This window comes from Pempheris klunzingeri, chromosome 5, assembly GCF_042242105.1.
Source record: "Pempheris klunzingeri isolate RE-2024b chromosome 5, fPemKlu1.hap1, whole genome shotgun sequence".
Taxonomy (NCBI): Eukaryota; Metazoa; Chordata; class Actinopteri; order Acropomatiformes; family Pempheridae; genus Pempheris; species Pempheris klunzingeri.
In genome coordinates this window covers 23,484,908-23,497,735 of record NC_092016.1, presented here as the reverse complement: position 1 = coordinate 23,497,735, position 12,828 = coordinate 23,484,908, and the positions used below count along the sequence as shown (strand labels likewise).

Here is a 12,828-nt window from a genome sequence, read left to right as displayed (position 1 = left end):
CTGAGGCACCAGTTCAGCCACCCACCATCCTGTCTTTGCTTTTCAGTCCCAATAAATGAACCCGTCAGACCCTGGTGTCTCTCGCTCTCTGCATGCTTGCTGTGTTAGTTCCTCTGTGTTCTGTCCCTGGGAACTGGTGCCACCCCCATCCCTCCCTCCCCCTCCCCTCCTCACCTCACAGCACTGTTCCCTCCTATAGCTTTTTTAAATTGTACTGTAGTTTATGTGAATGATGTCGAGAAAAAAAAAGAAAAGAAAAAAACTTTGTGGCGACGTACAGTACGTGTACATTCATGCTAAGATTATCTGTATGTATGTATGTATGTAGCATTCAATTACACACAGCACTAACAAATAAAACTTTTTTCATTTATAAACTTACACGAGTCAAGAGATTATTTGAACACCCAGAATGCACTATTCTGACCTTGGAGAGTTTGGAGCTTTTATTTTATAACAACTTACTTTTAATACTCCAGCAGAACTTATTCCAATGTGTTTGACCTGTGAACATAACTGACTGTGAGTAACAGTCTAAACTCTGTTGTAATCAGTGAACTGAAACAGCTGACTGGTGACTTTTTTAACACTATGGTACAGGATGAAATGATAAGATCACATCCTCGCCGCTGGGGGGCGCTGAGTCCCGGCCGCTCAGTGGAACATCACACCCCTCTTCTTCACCCCGGCAGCCAGCTGCTTTCACATCCGGGCGGCTCTCTCGCTGCTCTTCAATCGCAATCCGCTCCCCTTCCCTGCGCTCTCGACCGGGGAGGTCTGTGGCTGCAGAAGAAACCCCCGAATCCCGGGCCCTCCGTCGGTGTCTGGTCCCGGGGCACTGAGGCGCTGCTTCCCCGCACAGCCGGTCGCACATGACGCGGGCTCCGCCGATGGTGGTGCACGGCGCCGAGCGCTCCCCGTCGGTGCGACATCTCCGCGCTGAAGTAGCATCGCTGGCTAACGTTAGCTAACAACATCGATCTCTCTGCTGCTCCACCCCCCTCTCCCTCCGGCCGACCCCCGCTACCGATCCGTCACATCAACAGCTGATTGATAGCTCACACTGGACCACCGAGGGCAACCCCCTCCCTCCCCGACCATCCATCGACCAGCGCAGGGAGCCCACCCGCTTGCCCCCCTGACGTTTCGGATTTGGGGCCCGCAGAAAGAGCAGCTTCGGAGTTTTAACCCGTGATATTTTAATCACCGACCCCCTTTCCTCCTCCTCTGTGGCCTTGCAGGGGTCCGTCTCCTCTCTACCTCAGCACCCCGATGCCTCCCCGTCCCTGTGTGTAACCTCTGCTGCACTATCACCCCCACTCTGATCACACCCCCACCGACACCGGCTCTGCTGCTTCTGACAATCCGACCAAGGAGTGCTGCTCGGCGGGCACTGACTGCGGCGATCCCCGGCCTCCGTTTCTCCGGTTCTTCCTCAGTGTGGCTGCGGAGGGAAGCCCGCTGGCAGTCCTCTTCCTCTTCCACCCACTCAGACAGACTGCAAATCCCGTCACCGGTTTACCCCTACGACCCAGTCTGTCCGTGACCCTGCACCCCGGCAGATCCTCGTGACAGACGCCCCACAGCGCCCGAGCCTCGGGTCTCGCCATGCCGGGTCCGGTGGCCGGTAGCAAGTCCCGTGTGTACGCAGACGTCAACACGCTGAAGAGCCGGGAGTACTGGGACTACGAGGCCCACGTGCCCAACTGGAAGTGAGGACATTTGTGTCTGTCTTGGTCCTGAAATTGACTCATGTGATGTCTGACCACAGATAACGTGTCCCAGTGTGTGTGTGTGTGTGTGTGTGTGTGGATGGAGTGTGGCAGATGGGTGTCTATTATTATACATGTAGCTGTGAGGGTGTGATGACACTATTATGATTGTACTGTCTCAGTCTCCCAGCCCACCACCCTGCTGTTCTGCACTGTCTGACACTTTCCTCACCCCTACCTCCATCCTCTGTCCCCACGTTCACCCCAGCTGCCGCCTTGAATAGCATCTGCCTCCAGACCTGAACCAGAAATCGCTCGATTCCCAGAGCGTCAGAGCTTCATCTCAGCGAACGCTGAGCGCCAGCTCATACACACAGACCTGACGACACGCTGATGCTGAAAATGTTTTTCTCTCTTCCTCACGTAGTCTCACAAGCTCTGCGCTGTTTCTGTGTCTGTCCCTATAGCAACCAGGAGGACTACCAGCTGGTTCGAAAGCTGGGCAGAGGGAAGTACAGCGAAGTGTTCGAGGCAATCAACATCACCAACAATGAGAAGGTGGTAGTCAAGATCCTGAAGGTGAGCAGCTGGATCTGAACGTGCTCAATGCAATGAATGTGTGGTTTGGAGCCCTCCACTTGGAATGGAGTCAAATGTTGATTTCAATGAGTGTGCTGTGAGGAATAAGTGACCTGAAGGGTTCCTGAAAACTCTCACTGTGTCTGCATGAAATGTTTTGGCTCAGAACTCTAGACCTGAAAAGATTAGTTGATAAGACATCATTTAAGTCACTTTTCAGTGGTGAAGTGAATATCTTTGGTTTCTGGATTGTTGGTGGGACAAGACAACATGTCACCTTTGGCTGATTGAGAAAATAAGCATCACTTGCAGCCCGAATTATTTTCTCTGCTTGTACTATCAAGAGTGAATCCCCCCAAATCCTGCCTTGTGTATTCGACTATTAGATGTATCTTAAGGTTAGTAGATTAATTAGTGGATCAACAGAAATTTAACAGGCAACTAATTTCTTCGGCACCTCAGGGATTTCCTGCCTTTCTTGATCTTCTTTAATAAACTGTACGTCTTTGGGTTTTGGCCTGCTGGTCGGACAAAACGATCTCGGTTGGTCGAGGTTCTGCAGGTAGTAAAGCAGGTGGATTTACTTTGCAAAGCTTCAAACGTGCTGTGATCTGTGGAGGACTGAAAAGGACACATTCTACCAATAAATAAATCCTAAATCAGCACTCTGATTAATAAATAAGGTAATCAAATAAAAGCTGAAACGAATGCACAAATAATTAAGTGAATAAATGATAAATGATGGAATCAATGAGAAAATAAATAAACAGTATTTCCTACAAATCAATATTTATTTGCTTCAGGGTTTCTGCAGTTATTTGTTTGTCTGTGTGTTAATGAGGAGGCGGTACGAGCTGCACTCTAAATCAGGATTGGTCGCAGGAGTTTGATTGATTGGTCTGATCATTGATTGATCCATCACTTTGGCTACTGGTGTGTAAAGTCGCTGTTAGCTGGCAGCCAGATCTTCAGCTTCTGCCCCGAGTGCTCGGAGAACACCAGCGATCTTATAAAATGTCTCTTTTTAATAATAGATTTCAGTTGGATTGTGCAGAGGAGTCAGTAGATTAAACACAACGGCTCTGTTCACAGTCTGAAGCAGCGATTAAAACGACCTCTAACCACCGAGCGGCCTCCTCCTGACTGCCTGCTGCACCAGCATCTGTTCGGCTGTTACACCACAGATTCTAACCCTTGATGGCGCTCAGTGTGATAGTGATGCAGGCGACAGATGAGGATGCCAGTCGCCGTGGCGTTTAAAAAGGGAGAGAGTCAAAGCCAGTGTCGGGTTATCTGTCAGTCATTTAAATGTTAACATCGACCCCCCCCCCCACCCTCCCCAGTAAACATCTCCGTGCAAAGACTGACAGACTGACGCTGAAGAATGCAGGATCAGCAGGTTCAGGATCAGCAGTCAGAAGCAGCACACAGTCAAACTCCTCTCTGCTTTTCCGTCTCGGTGTGATATCTTTGTGTCTCGTCTTACACCCCTAGACCCCTCTTCTAAACCGCTGTCTTTGTTTGCCTTGCTTGGTCCTCCTGTGGAATCAGCCGGTCAAGAAGAAGAAGATCAAACGAGAGATCAAGATCCTGGAGAACCTGCGGGGAGGGACCAACATCATCCGACTGGTGGACACAGTCAAAGACCCAGTGGTAGGCTCGCTAGTGGCACGTCTGTCCTGTCAGAACAAGGAAATGAATGCAGCGCGTCGGATATCAAGAATTCACGTCTTCAAGGCACCCTGTGGAGTTTTTCCTTATTTGAGCACATTTCTGTTTAAATCCAGTGTTTCTCACCTCAGCACACTGTGTGCATCCTGAAGGCCGAACAAAGATGCTGAATCACCGTCATAAAACATTCTAGTGCCTATTTGTTAAAGTATGTTGAATTCTGATTTTTTTTTTTTTAGACAAACTAGCAGTTTTCCTTTTTGCAGCATTTTGTTTTTTCACATTGTTTCTTAGCGCCACATCGCCGTCGTCAGCCTGAAACTGGCGGCACTCGAGGATGTGCACTAAAAACAAACAAACCGGGGACCCGCTCACAAAAACGTTGCTCATTATTACTACTAGTGGTGAAAAACTCCACAGGGCACCTTTAAGTATGAGTTACTATTTCTGTAGTGGCGTTAGGTCACCGCAACAGATAGACAGAACACAACAGAGAACAATGGCTGGCTTTTATTTTAACAACACTGGCCAATAGTTTTTAACGGGAATCAGTCTGGTCTGGTCAATACCGGAGCCACTGAATGAGGGAAATATCAGCACCAGTACTGTAACGTACTGTGTCTGTGCATCCCTAATACTCACTGTGTGTGTTCTTTTCTCTGCCACGAGTTTGTACTTTAGTTTGACACAGAAACGTCCTTTCTTATGTTCCAGGAACGCATGGTAGAGTTCATTAGAAAAAAACACTCTTTTTATTCTTGTCAAACCCCAAAAAATGACTCTTCTTACACCTCTGCCACATCTGGACACAAGTAAGCAACTGCCGGCAGTGTAATGGCGAGTTTAAGGATGTCAGGACTGATTACAGGTGTTGCGAATGACATAAGCACTGATCGCTGATTATCTGCTAGGTTTGATTGTTTCAGTTTCATCAGGGGGCTGAAACCTGTTGCTGTTGCCACGAGGAAGAAAGACGCATTGTAATTCCAGGTTTTCATCCCGTGATTGTTTTAGTGGGTTAGTCTTCCCGCTGGTGTAGACATTTGTGGAATATCAGAAATCAGCCGTAACCCAGCAAAGTCAAATCAGAAGATTTGACTGATTATCTGCAGAGTATCAGGGAGTTTTACAGATGATTCACTTTACTGTCTTTCCAGTATGATATCTGTGCTGTACACCAGGCTGAAGACTTCTTTTTAGAGTTTTTCAGAGCTGCAAAACATCAACAGGCGAGGAAGGAAGAGTATTTTTAGGCCGTGGCAGCACACCGACTTAGCCAGGGTGTCGGAGAAATGCAGGCTCCTTTTTGTTTGGGATCAAGTTTCCTGTGAACCACAGGGGTTAGAAAATGAGAGTTTTTCAGACAGTTCGCCTAAAATCAAGCAGCCGCGACTTCTCGTCTGTCTGTCAAGCTCCCCGCAGATGGTTCAACCGTTTGTCCAGTTTTGGTCCAGTTCACTACCATGAATGAGTGGTTGAAATCACGCTGTGGGGTAGTGAACAATCTGTGAACAATCAGGTGACTGAATCAGTAACGAGCCACATCCTGCTCTGTTTTCATTGTTGTCTATGATTTCTTTCGGACTGATTTCGACTCTCTGACGCCCCTCTCTGTCTCTCTGTGGTGGCTGTACAGTCCAGAACTCCAGCGCTCGTCTTTGAATGCATCAATAACACAGACTTCAAGGTACAATGATCACGTCTCTTCTGCATGCTTCTGGGGCTCTGCTGTCAGGTCTCTGGGGTCACATTGAATGTTTTCTGCCTCCAACTGGGCCCTGCTGCCTGTTCTCATGTCCCGTAGTGTCTTAATCAGTAAGGGGCAAAACGATGCGGGGGGGGGGGCATCTGCTTTGTCCTGATGTAAATGTGTTTTTCCCCGCAGGAGTTGTACCAGAAGTTGACAGACTATGATATCCGTTTCTATATGTATGAACTACTGAAGGTGAGACTTGTTTCATTACATCTGGTTCATATTTCCCTTTTTTAAAATGTTGCATTTGTTCAACGAGACATTTTCCCACTTAGTCTCTATTCTAGGCAACGTTCCTGGGAATTCAAAAGACTGTTTACACATATTTATATCTGTCTGCTCTGACATTGTGTGTGTGTGTGTGTGTGTGTGTGTGTGTGTGTACGTGTGTGTGTGTGTGTGCGCGTGCTTGTGTCAGGCTCTGGACTACTGTCACAGTATGGGAATCATGCACCGTGACGTCAAACCCCACAATGTGATGATCGACCACCAGTTGAGAAAGGTAGGTGGTGCCCTATATAGTTCCTGTTTTTTTTGTTTTTTTTCTCCTTCTTCACACACCCACACACACTCTGAATATTATCTCTCACCCTGCTATTTCAGACCCTCTCAGTCTCTCATTGTGTATTTCCACCCTGGCTTTCTTTTATTCCTCCCTTTTTTTTTTCATATTCTTCCCCATTTAAAAGCGAGTTAGATTCGTGTCGGATGTTAATGCGTTAAGCTTTAGCTTTTATGCACACGTTGTCCCTGCGATGTGTTTAAATACAGTTGGATTGAGGTCCTTTAAAACAGCAGCAGGTGTCCCTCTAAATAAATGTGCTCTTCCTTGGTGCTACAACACAATTCAGTGTGGACCCAGTTCACGAAAGCGGATACTGTCACAGCTCTGAACGTCTGACAAAGAAATATCATGTGGTGATGAATGAGCATTAGCAGTGATGACAGAGCAGATGAAGGAAAAGAGTGCACAAAGTATGTCAATCAGAAAAGAAGAGGAAAGCCAGGCGCCTGTAGGTCTGTAGCCAGCCGTCACAGCGCTCGAGCTGGGATGTCTGGGAATTGGAGTGCAAAAATGCACCCAGAGCATCAAAATAAATTAAACACTCCATATTTTTAAAAGTGCATCCTGCTGATTTCCACTTGGACTGTAGCTGTGTTAATGCACTGTACTCTGCTGAGCAACAGCCAGCGGGCTAGCAGAGGTTTGTTGCTACACCTGATCGTGTTGTTGGGTCACACTTTCTCTGTTTTTAAAACTGAAGGGAGGCTGAATGAGGGTAAATTGTGTGTTTCCATAGCTACGCCTTATAGACTGGGGTTTGGCAGAGTTCTACCATCCATCCCAGGAGTACAACGTCAGAGTGGCATCACGATACTTCAAAGGCCCCGAACTCCTGGTGGACTACCAGGTAACGCACACCAGCCCACGTTTAAACACCCACTGATGTTGTTCCTGAACCAGACATTCTAAAATACTTCACTCAGATTAATTCAGATTCAGAAAAACACGCACACACACAATATGTGCATGTTTAAAACGCTGCCAGTGACACATTCATGTGAAAATGTTGTCACCACACGTGGATAATTCGGATGTCTGTGTTTTCACCATCGGCAGTGCTGTTGGATAATTTTGTGTTTCAGATGTACGACTACAGTCTAGACATGTGGAGCTTGGGCTGTATGCTGGCCAGTATGATTTTTCAGAAAGAGCCCTTCTTCCATGGACAAGACAACTACGACCAGGTACCTCTGACACACGCATGCAGCTTTCACACCACGAACGACAGCAGTGCCTGAATTTCCAACGAGACAGACGAATAAAGATTATTAACCACTGATTTCATACTGAAAAACGCAAGAAAAGAAGCATAAAATCTGGCTTGCTTCTCCGCACACACATGGCTGACTGGGGCCTCCAGTGTCTCACTTGGGCACAGGGAGTCCCAGACATGTAATAGAAACTACCTGTATTTGGATCCTGGACATTTATCGGATGTAACCTGTCGTCGTTCACTCTCAAGTGTCAACAGTCGTGACAGGAAGAGGGCGCTGTTGTCACGTACAAACCACCAGAGCTTTGGCAGTCTCTCAAAATAGAGTGGACGGTGAGAAAATGATGATAATACTGAAAGTCGAACAGTGAGGCCAAACAAAAGCAAGACAAAATTAAAATGAGAACATGCAAAGATGTAGAGAGAAGACAGAAGGGTGATTAAATATAAGGACACTTATGGGGATATACATAACATGTAAATAAATAGAAATAAAAGCAATAAAAAAAATCTTAAAATCAGTTCTAAGTCAAGCAGAGAGCCAAAGGAGAGAAGGCAGGGTGACCTGTCGTCTCTTTAAACCAGATAGAAATCCAGGCTGCTGCTTTCTGAACTAGTTGGAGGCGAGGGAGCGACTTTTGGTTCAAACTGGATGTTGATCAGGGAGAGGTAAAACTACCAGCACAGATTTAACAGAGCCAAGCGGTCGCCTCAGCCGTGTTTTTATATGTGAATAAACGTATGTGAGTTTGAACAGTGCGTGTTGTGCTTTGCAGTTGGTGCGAATTGCCAAGGTCCTGGGGACGGACGAGCTGTTCGGCTACCTGCGTAAATACCACATCGAACTGGACCCGCGCTTCAAAGACCTGCTGGGACAGTAAGTCCACTCCGACTTTGCCCCTGGGATTCCCACCACACTCTGCTCACTGTGACGCGCTGCTCCGGAGACGAATGTAGCGTCAAAGTCAAATCAGAATACAGGCTAAAAATATCACAAGGGGCGGCAAAGTGACGTCCCCGAGGAACAGACTGAAAGCGCTAATTTCATATTTTCAAACTGTCAGTGCTGAGTATGCCCTCCTCTGACTTACACTCAACCCCTGAAGGAGCCATCGGGAAATCATTATCCTCCCACTGGTGAAATAAAGAACATAAAGAAAGGTCCGCTTCACGTCTGGAAGAGGAAGCCATATTATATAATCTGCTGAGGCCCTCGTTATAATCCAGGCCGTCCTGATCACCACTTGCACATTATCCTTCCGAAATGTGCCGGGTTGAAACTGCATGACAGTGGTAGTTACAAACATGAGTCCACCTTTTCCACTGCAGCTCCTCTTACGTAATGAGCTGAGGGGAAATTAGCAGGAAGCATCTTTGGCAGCAGTTTGTGCCACACAGCCTCAGACTCTTAAAGGTTCCCTGTCGAGTGTTTTTCTCACCAGAGCACAGCGTGTGTCCTTGAAGCCTAACAAACCCTTTTAACACAGCTCCCACCGTCAAAAACATTTATAAAATCCTTGTTTTTCCATTTTAACCCTGCATTGTTCATGTCGATGTTTCCTCGCCATGCGGTCGACAGATTGTTACGTTTCCTGGTGCAGTATCGCCGCCAACTGTCTCTCAGTGGACCAAATACTCGACTGAAACTAATGTGTAAAATATAAACCGAACAGGGACCCACTCATCCAAACATTGCTCTGCAGCGCCTCTAGTGGTCAAAACATCCACAGAGTGCCCTTAAGAAAAGCTCAGCTGTTGGAATAAACATGACAGAAAACGGCCAGCTTTGAATTCTTTATGTGAGAAGATTGTTGGCGGGCACCAGCACAGTCCCTGTTCTGTAGCTAACTCTGACCTATGACCTCTCATTGAGTGATTCTATGTGCGGGTGAGATACAGTAACAAAGTATGGGCATAATGGACCAAATAAAAGCAAACCAAGGAGTCAATAATGTCATTGTTACTAGTAGTATCGCCTTAGAGGTGGTTCTTGTGTGTGTGTGTGTGTGTGTGTGTGTGTGTGTGTGTGTGTGTGTGTGTGTGTGTGTGTGTGTGTGTGTGTGTGTGTGTGTGTGTGTGTGTGTGTGTGTGTGTGTGTGTGTGTGTGTTTGTGGTGTGTGTGTGTGCACCTGCAGGCAGAGCAGGAAGCGCTGGGAACAGTTTGTGCAGACGGAGAACCAGCACTTGGTGAGTCCTGAAGCTCTGGACCTGCTGGACAAGCTGCTACGCTACGACCACCAACAGAGACTGACCGCCACAGAGGCCATGGAGCACCCCTACTTCTGTAAGCAGGACACACACACACACACACACACACACACACAGGCAGCACACAGGGATACGGAGAGGCTCGGTGAGGCTTTTGTGGCGTTCGCACAAAAGGCACGAAAATACTTGCAGGCTGTAGGACTAAGTAACGGCAGTAATTTGGAGTGGAAAGTCAGATGGAAATGGTGAATGGGCTGTATTTGCTTAGTGCCGCACAAAGCTCTTTACACTACAAGTCATCATACACACACACACATTCATATACTCATGGAAGGGGCTCATCAGAAGGAATCTAATCATTCACACACACTTGCGCACCGAGACCAGCCTCTGGCAGCAGTCTGGGCTCCAGCTTGGCCAATTTGGGGTTCAGTATCCTGCCCAAGGACACTTTGACATGCAGGCAGGAGGAGGCAGGGAGTGAACCGTCGATCTATTCTGCCTCCTGAGCCACAGTTAGTACAACAGTGTGGTGTGGTAAACCTCAGGTGAGCTCAGCGTAAAAAAAAAAAAATCACTGTTGTGTTCCAAATAATGGTCACTGTGCAGCACAATACTGAGCCTCCGTGTCAGGATCATGGTAAATGGAAACCCAAGAAAAGGGGCTCTCAGAGTCAATATCAAAGTTTACCTCTGCCTATCTCTAGTGTCTTGCTGTCCTGAACTCCCCCTTAAGCACATTTTGCAGGGAATTATTAAATGTAGTTCCTCTGCCCTCCTACAGACCCAGTAATAAAGGAGCAGTCTCTGTCAAACTCTGACAACAACATGGTTTCCAGTGGCAACACTACAGCGCGATGAAACACAGGTAACGGTTTGGAAAATGACTCACTGGTCGCTGTTTTTTTTTTTTACATTCATGTTCAGACTTAAAGTTTCAAAGGTTGTGTATAATTTACATTATTAAAGCTACTACATGTAGAATTTGATGTATACAAATTTAGACCCCCTCCCCACTATTGCAGCTTTCAGTGTCGTAGACTGAGAAACTGAAGTTTGGCTGAAAGATCTCTGAAAAGACGTGCTTCTTGTAACCATGTCCCCTCTTTTCTTCCCTCCCCCTCTCACACTCTCTCTGCAGAAGAGGAAGAAGAAGGATGTTTGTTACCTCAACTTTGTACCCGGTTGTGACAGTAACTTTGACAAGTGTACAGTGACAATGGATCAAAGTAACTCTGACCAGTTACACACTCACAGATATGTGCATACGGATACACACATCTACACACACACACCCACACACACACACACAGATGCAAGCACACCCTCTTTCCAAACATACATGCAGACACGTCTACATGCACCCTCCTCCTCTGTATCAGTCTGCGATTGGCTTGTCCTGGTTCCCTGTCCAGCAGCCTGACCAATGAGCTTGAAGCTGCTCCCCCGTCGTCCCCCAAATGGTCTTTTTTTTCCCAGCTCAGTCTCATGTAGGTCAACAAGGACAAACTACTTTTAAAGACAATTCAGTCCCTCTTCCTCTCTCCGTCGGCCCTCCATCCCTCCTTTATATCGCCCCCCCCCCCTCTTTGTTTGCATCAGCATGGAGAATGAACAGGAGTGTGAGCCTGTACAAGTCCCAACCCCCTCCCCTCCCCTCCCGTCCTGACCTGTTCATCCATCCGTCTGTCTGTCCCCCCTACTCCCTCCCCATCCTGTCCCCCAACAGACAGACAGACAGACGTCTTAGCACTACTCCAGTTCTGAAAGTGGCATGGTGGACTCTCTCTAGATAGAATGATGATGATGATAATAATAATAATAATAATAATAATATTAATGAAAAATAAATGATTTTTATTTAGATGAACTCTGCATGTGTTGAGCGTGGACTTATTTACTTATTGCTCCTTATTGTTTGTTGGTGTGTGACAGCTTCCTGGTTTGGGAAGTGCTGCTGCAGGTGATATGATGTGACGACTCCAAGTCTACTGAGAGACCTGGTCGATTTACGTCCTGAATCTTTTTGCCAGTTTGAATCATTTTGTTCAAACTTTCCAAGTCACTGACTGCAGTTTGTTCCCTAGTGTCATCACAGTTTATGTGCACTGTTAATGCTGTTTTTATGTTCAGTGCTCACTCTGTTAGTGAACATTAGCCACTGTAACCTACTGCTCATACTAGGCCAAGTATGGCTGAAGTTGCAAAACCCCCCCTGAGTACATTACACTGAGCAAAAGTGTGTTTTAATGCTCGTGATCACAGCTTTTCATTTGTTAAAGGCATTTTAGTTTTCTCTTTTTTCACCAGTAACATGGCCTTGCTTTAAATTGAATAAAGAAGCAAACATGCACAATAGAAAACACAAGATGCAAAGTAACAAAGAATAAAATATATAGTCACAGTCGCCAGTTAATTAGGCGCATCTATCTAAACCTAATGCAGTATAATACAGCACTCCTGCAAGAGAAACTCTACCTTCTTGAAGGTTAAAATGGGAGGTTACAATGAGGTGCTGATTCAACTCTGTGAGGCTGTAATTTGTGCCGCGGATGAGTTGAACCCTGTTGAAAGCTAAATACAGGAACACAGGTTAAATCAAAACCTGCCTAAGATAGTGTCATTAGTTTTAGCTGGGTGTACCTAATAAACTGGTCACTGAGATGAGACATAGTATGATTAGCTGTTATGACGACCCATTCTGTATAAATGGTTATTAAGGCGACATAAAAACATGGCATGTGTGCCCTCAGCCATTCATATTCAGTCTGAATTGCCGTCCTCTCTGAGCATCACTCCCACACAGACAGCCCTGTAATCGGTGAAACCTTTCCACTGACTATTTTTAAACCCCGACCTTTAACCTCTACCCTGATTCATACATCCTGTAGCTCACACTGAAAACTATACCTTCTGACTAATATGTTCCAAATGACATGTGAACCTCAACACAGCTCATATTGTACAGTAAGACAAGTGCACCTGCACAGAAGGTGTATTTTTCCTACAGCAGAGCCTCTCTAGTGAGTAGCAGACACCAATCAGCTAATGGGCTCAGCTAAAGTGTGTAAGTCGGTGTTTGAGTATGAAAGCTGAGCTCGAGTTATGTAAAACTGCATCAACTAGT

At 46.5% G+C, this 12,828-nt stretch overlaps 1 protein-coding gene across 2 annotated transcripts; it reads left to right on the top strand.

Annotated features, from left to right (window-relative positions):
- Positions 1-701: 701 nt before the first annotated feature.
- csnk2a2b (casein kinase 2, alpha prime polypeptide b) lies at positions 702-11,571 on the top strand. Of its 2 annotated transcripts, XM_070830617.1 has the most exons (12): positions 702-1,712; positions 2,180-2,291; positions 3,843-3,944; positions 5,599-5,649; positions 5,848-5,907; positions 6,134-6,217; positions 7,017-7,127; positions 7,363-7,464; positions 8,270-8,370; positions 9,629-9,777; positions 10,486-10,569; positions 10,843-11,571. In XM_070830617.1, the coding sequence occupies exons 1-11, from the start codon at positions 1,609-1,611 to the stop codon at positions 10,560-10,562; spliced, it is 1,053 nt and encodes a 350-aa protein (XP_070686718.1). In that variant the 5' UTR covers positions 702-1,608; the 3' UTR covers positions 10,563-10,569; positions 10,843-11,571. The 2 variants fall into 2 exon arrangements, with proteins under 2 accessions (XP_070686718.1, XP_070686719.1); XM_070830618.1 differs by lacking the exon at positions 5,599-5,649.
- The last annotated feature ends 1,257 nt before the right edge of the window (positions 11,572-12,828 follow it).

Coding starts and splice junctions, on each gene's coding strand:
- csnk2a2b (XM_070830617.1), top strand. CDS start 1,609: ATGCCGGGTCCGGTGGCCGGTAGCAAGTCCCGTGTGTACGCAGACGTC. Junction 1,713..2,179: donor GCCCACGTGCCCAACTGGAA/GTGAGGACATTT, acceptor CTGTCCCTATAG/CAACCAGGAGGACTACCAGC. Junction 2,292..3,842: donor TGGTAGTCAAGATCCTGAAG/GTGAGCAGCTGG, acceptor CTGTGGAATCAG/CCGGTCAAGAAGAAGAAGAT.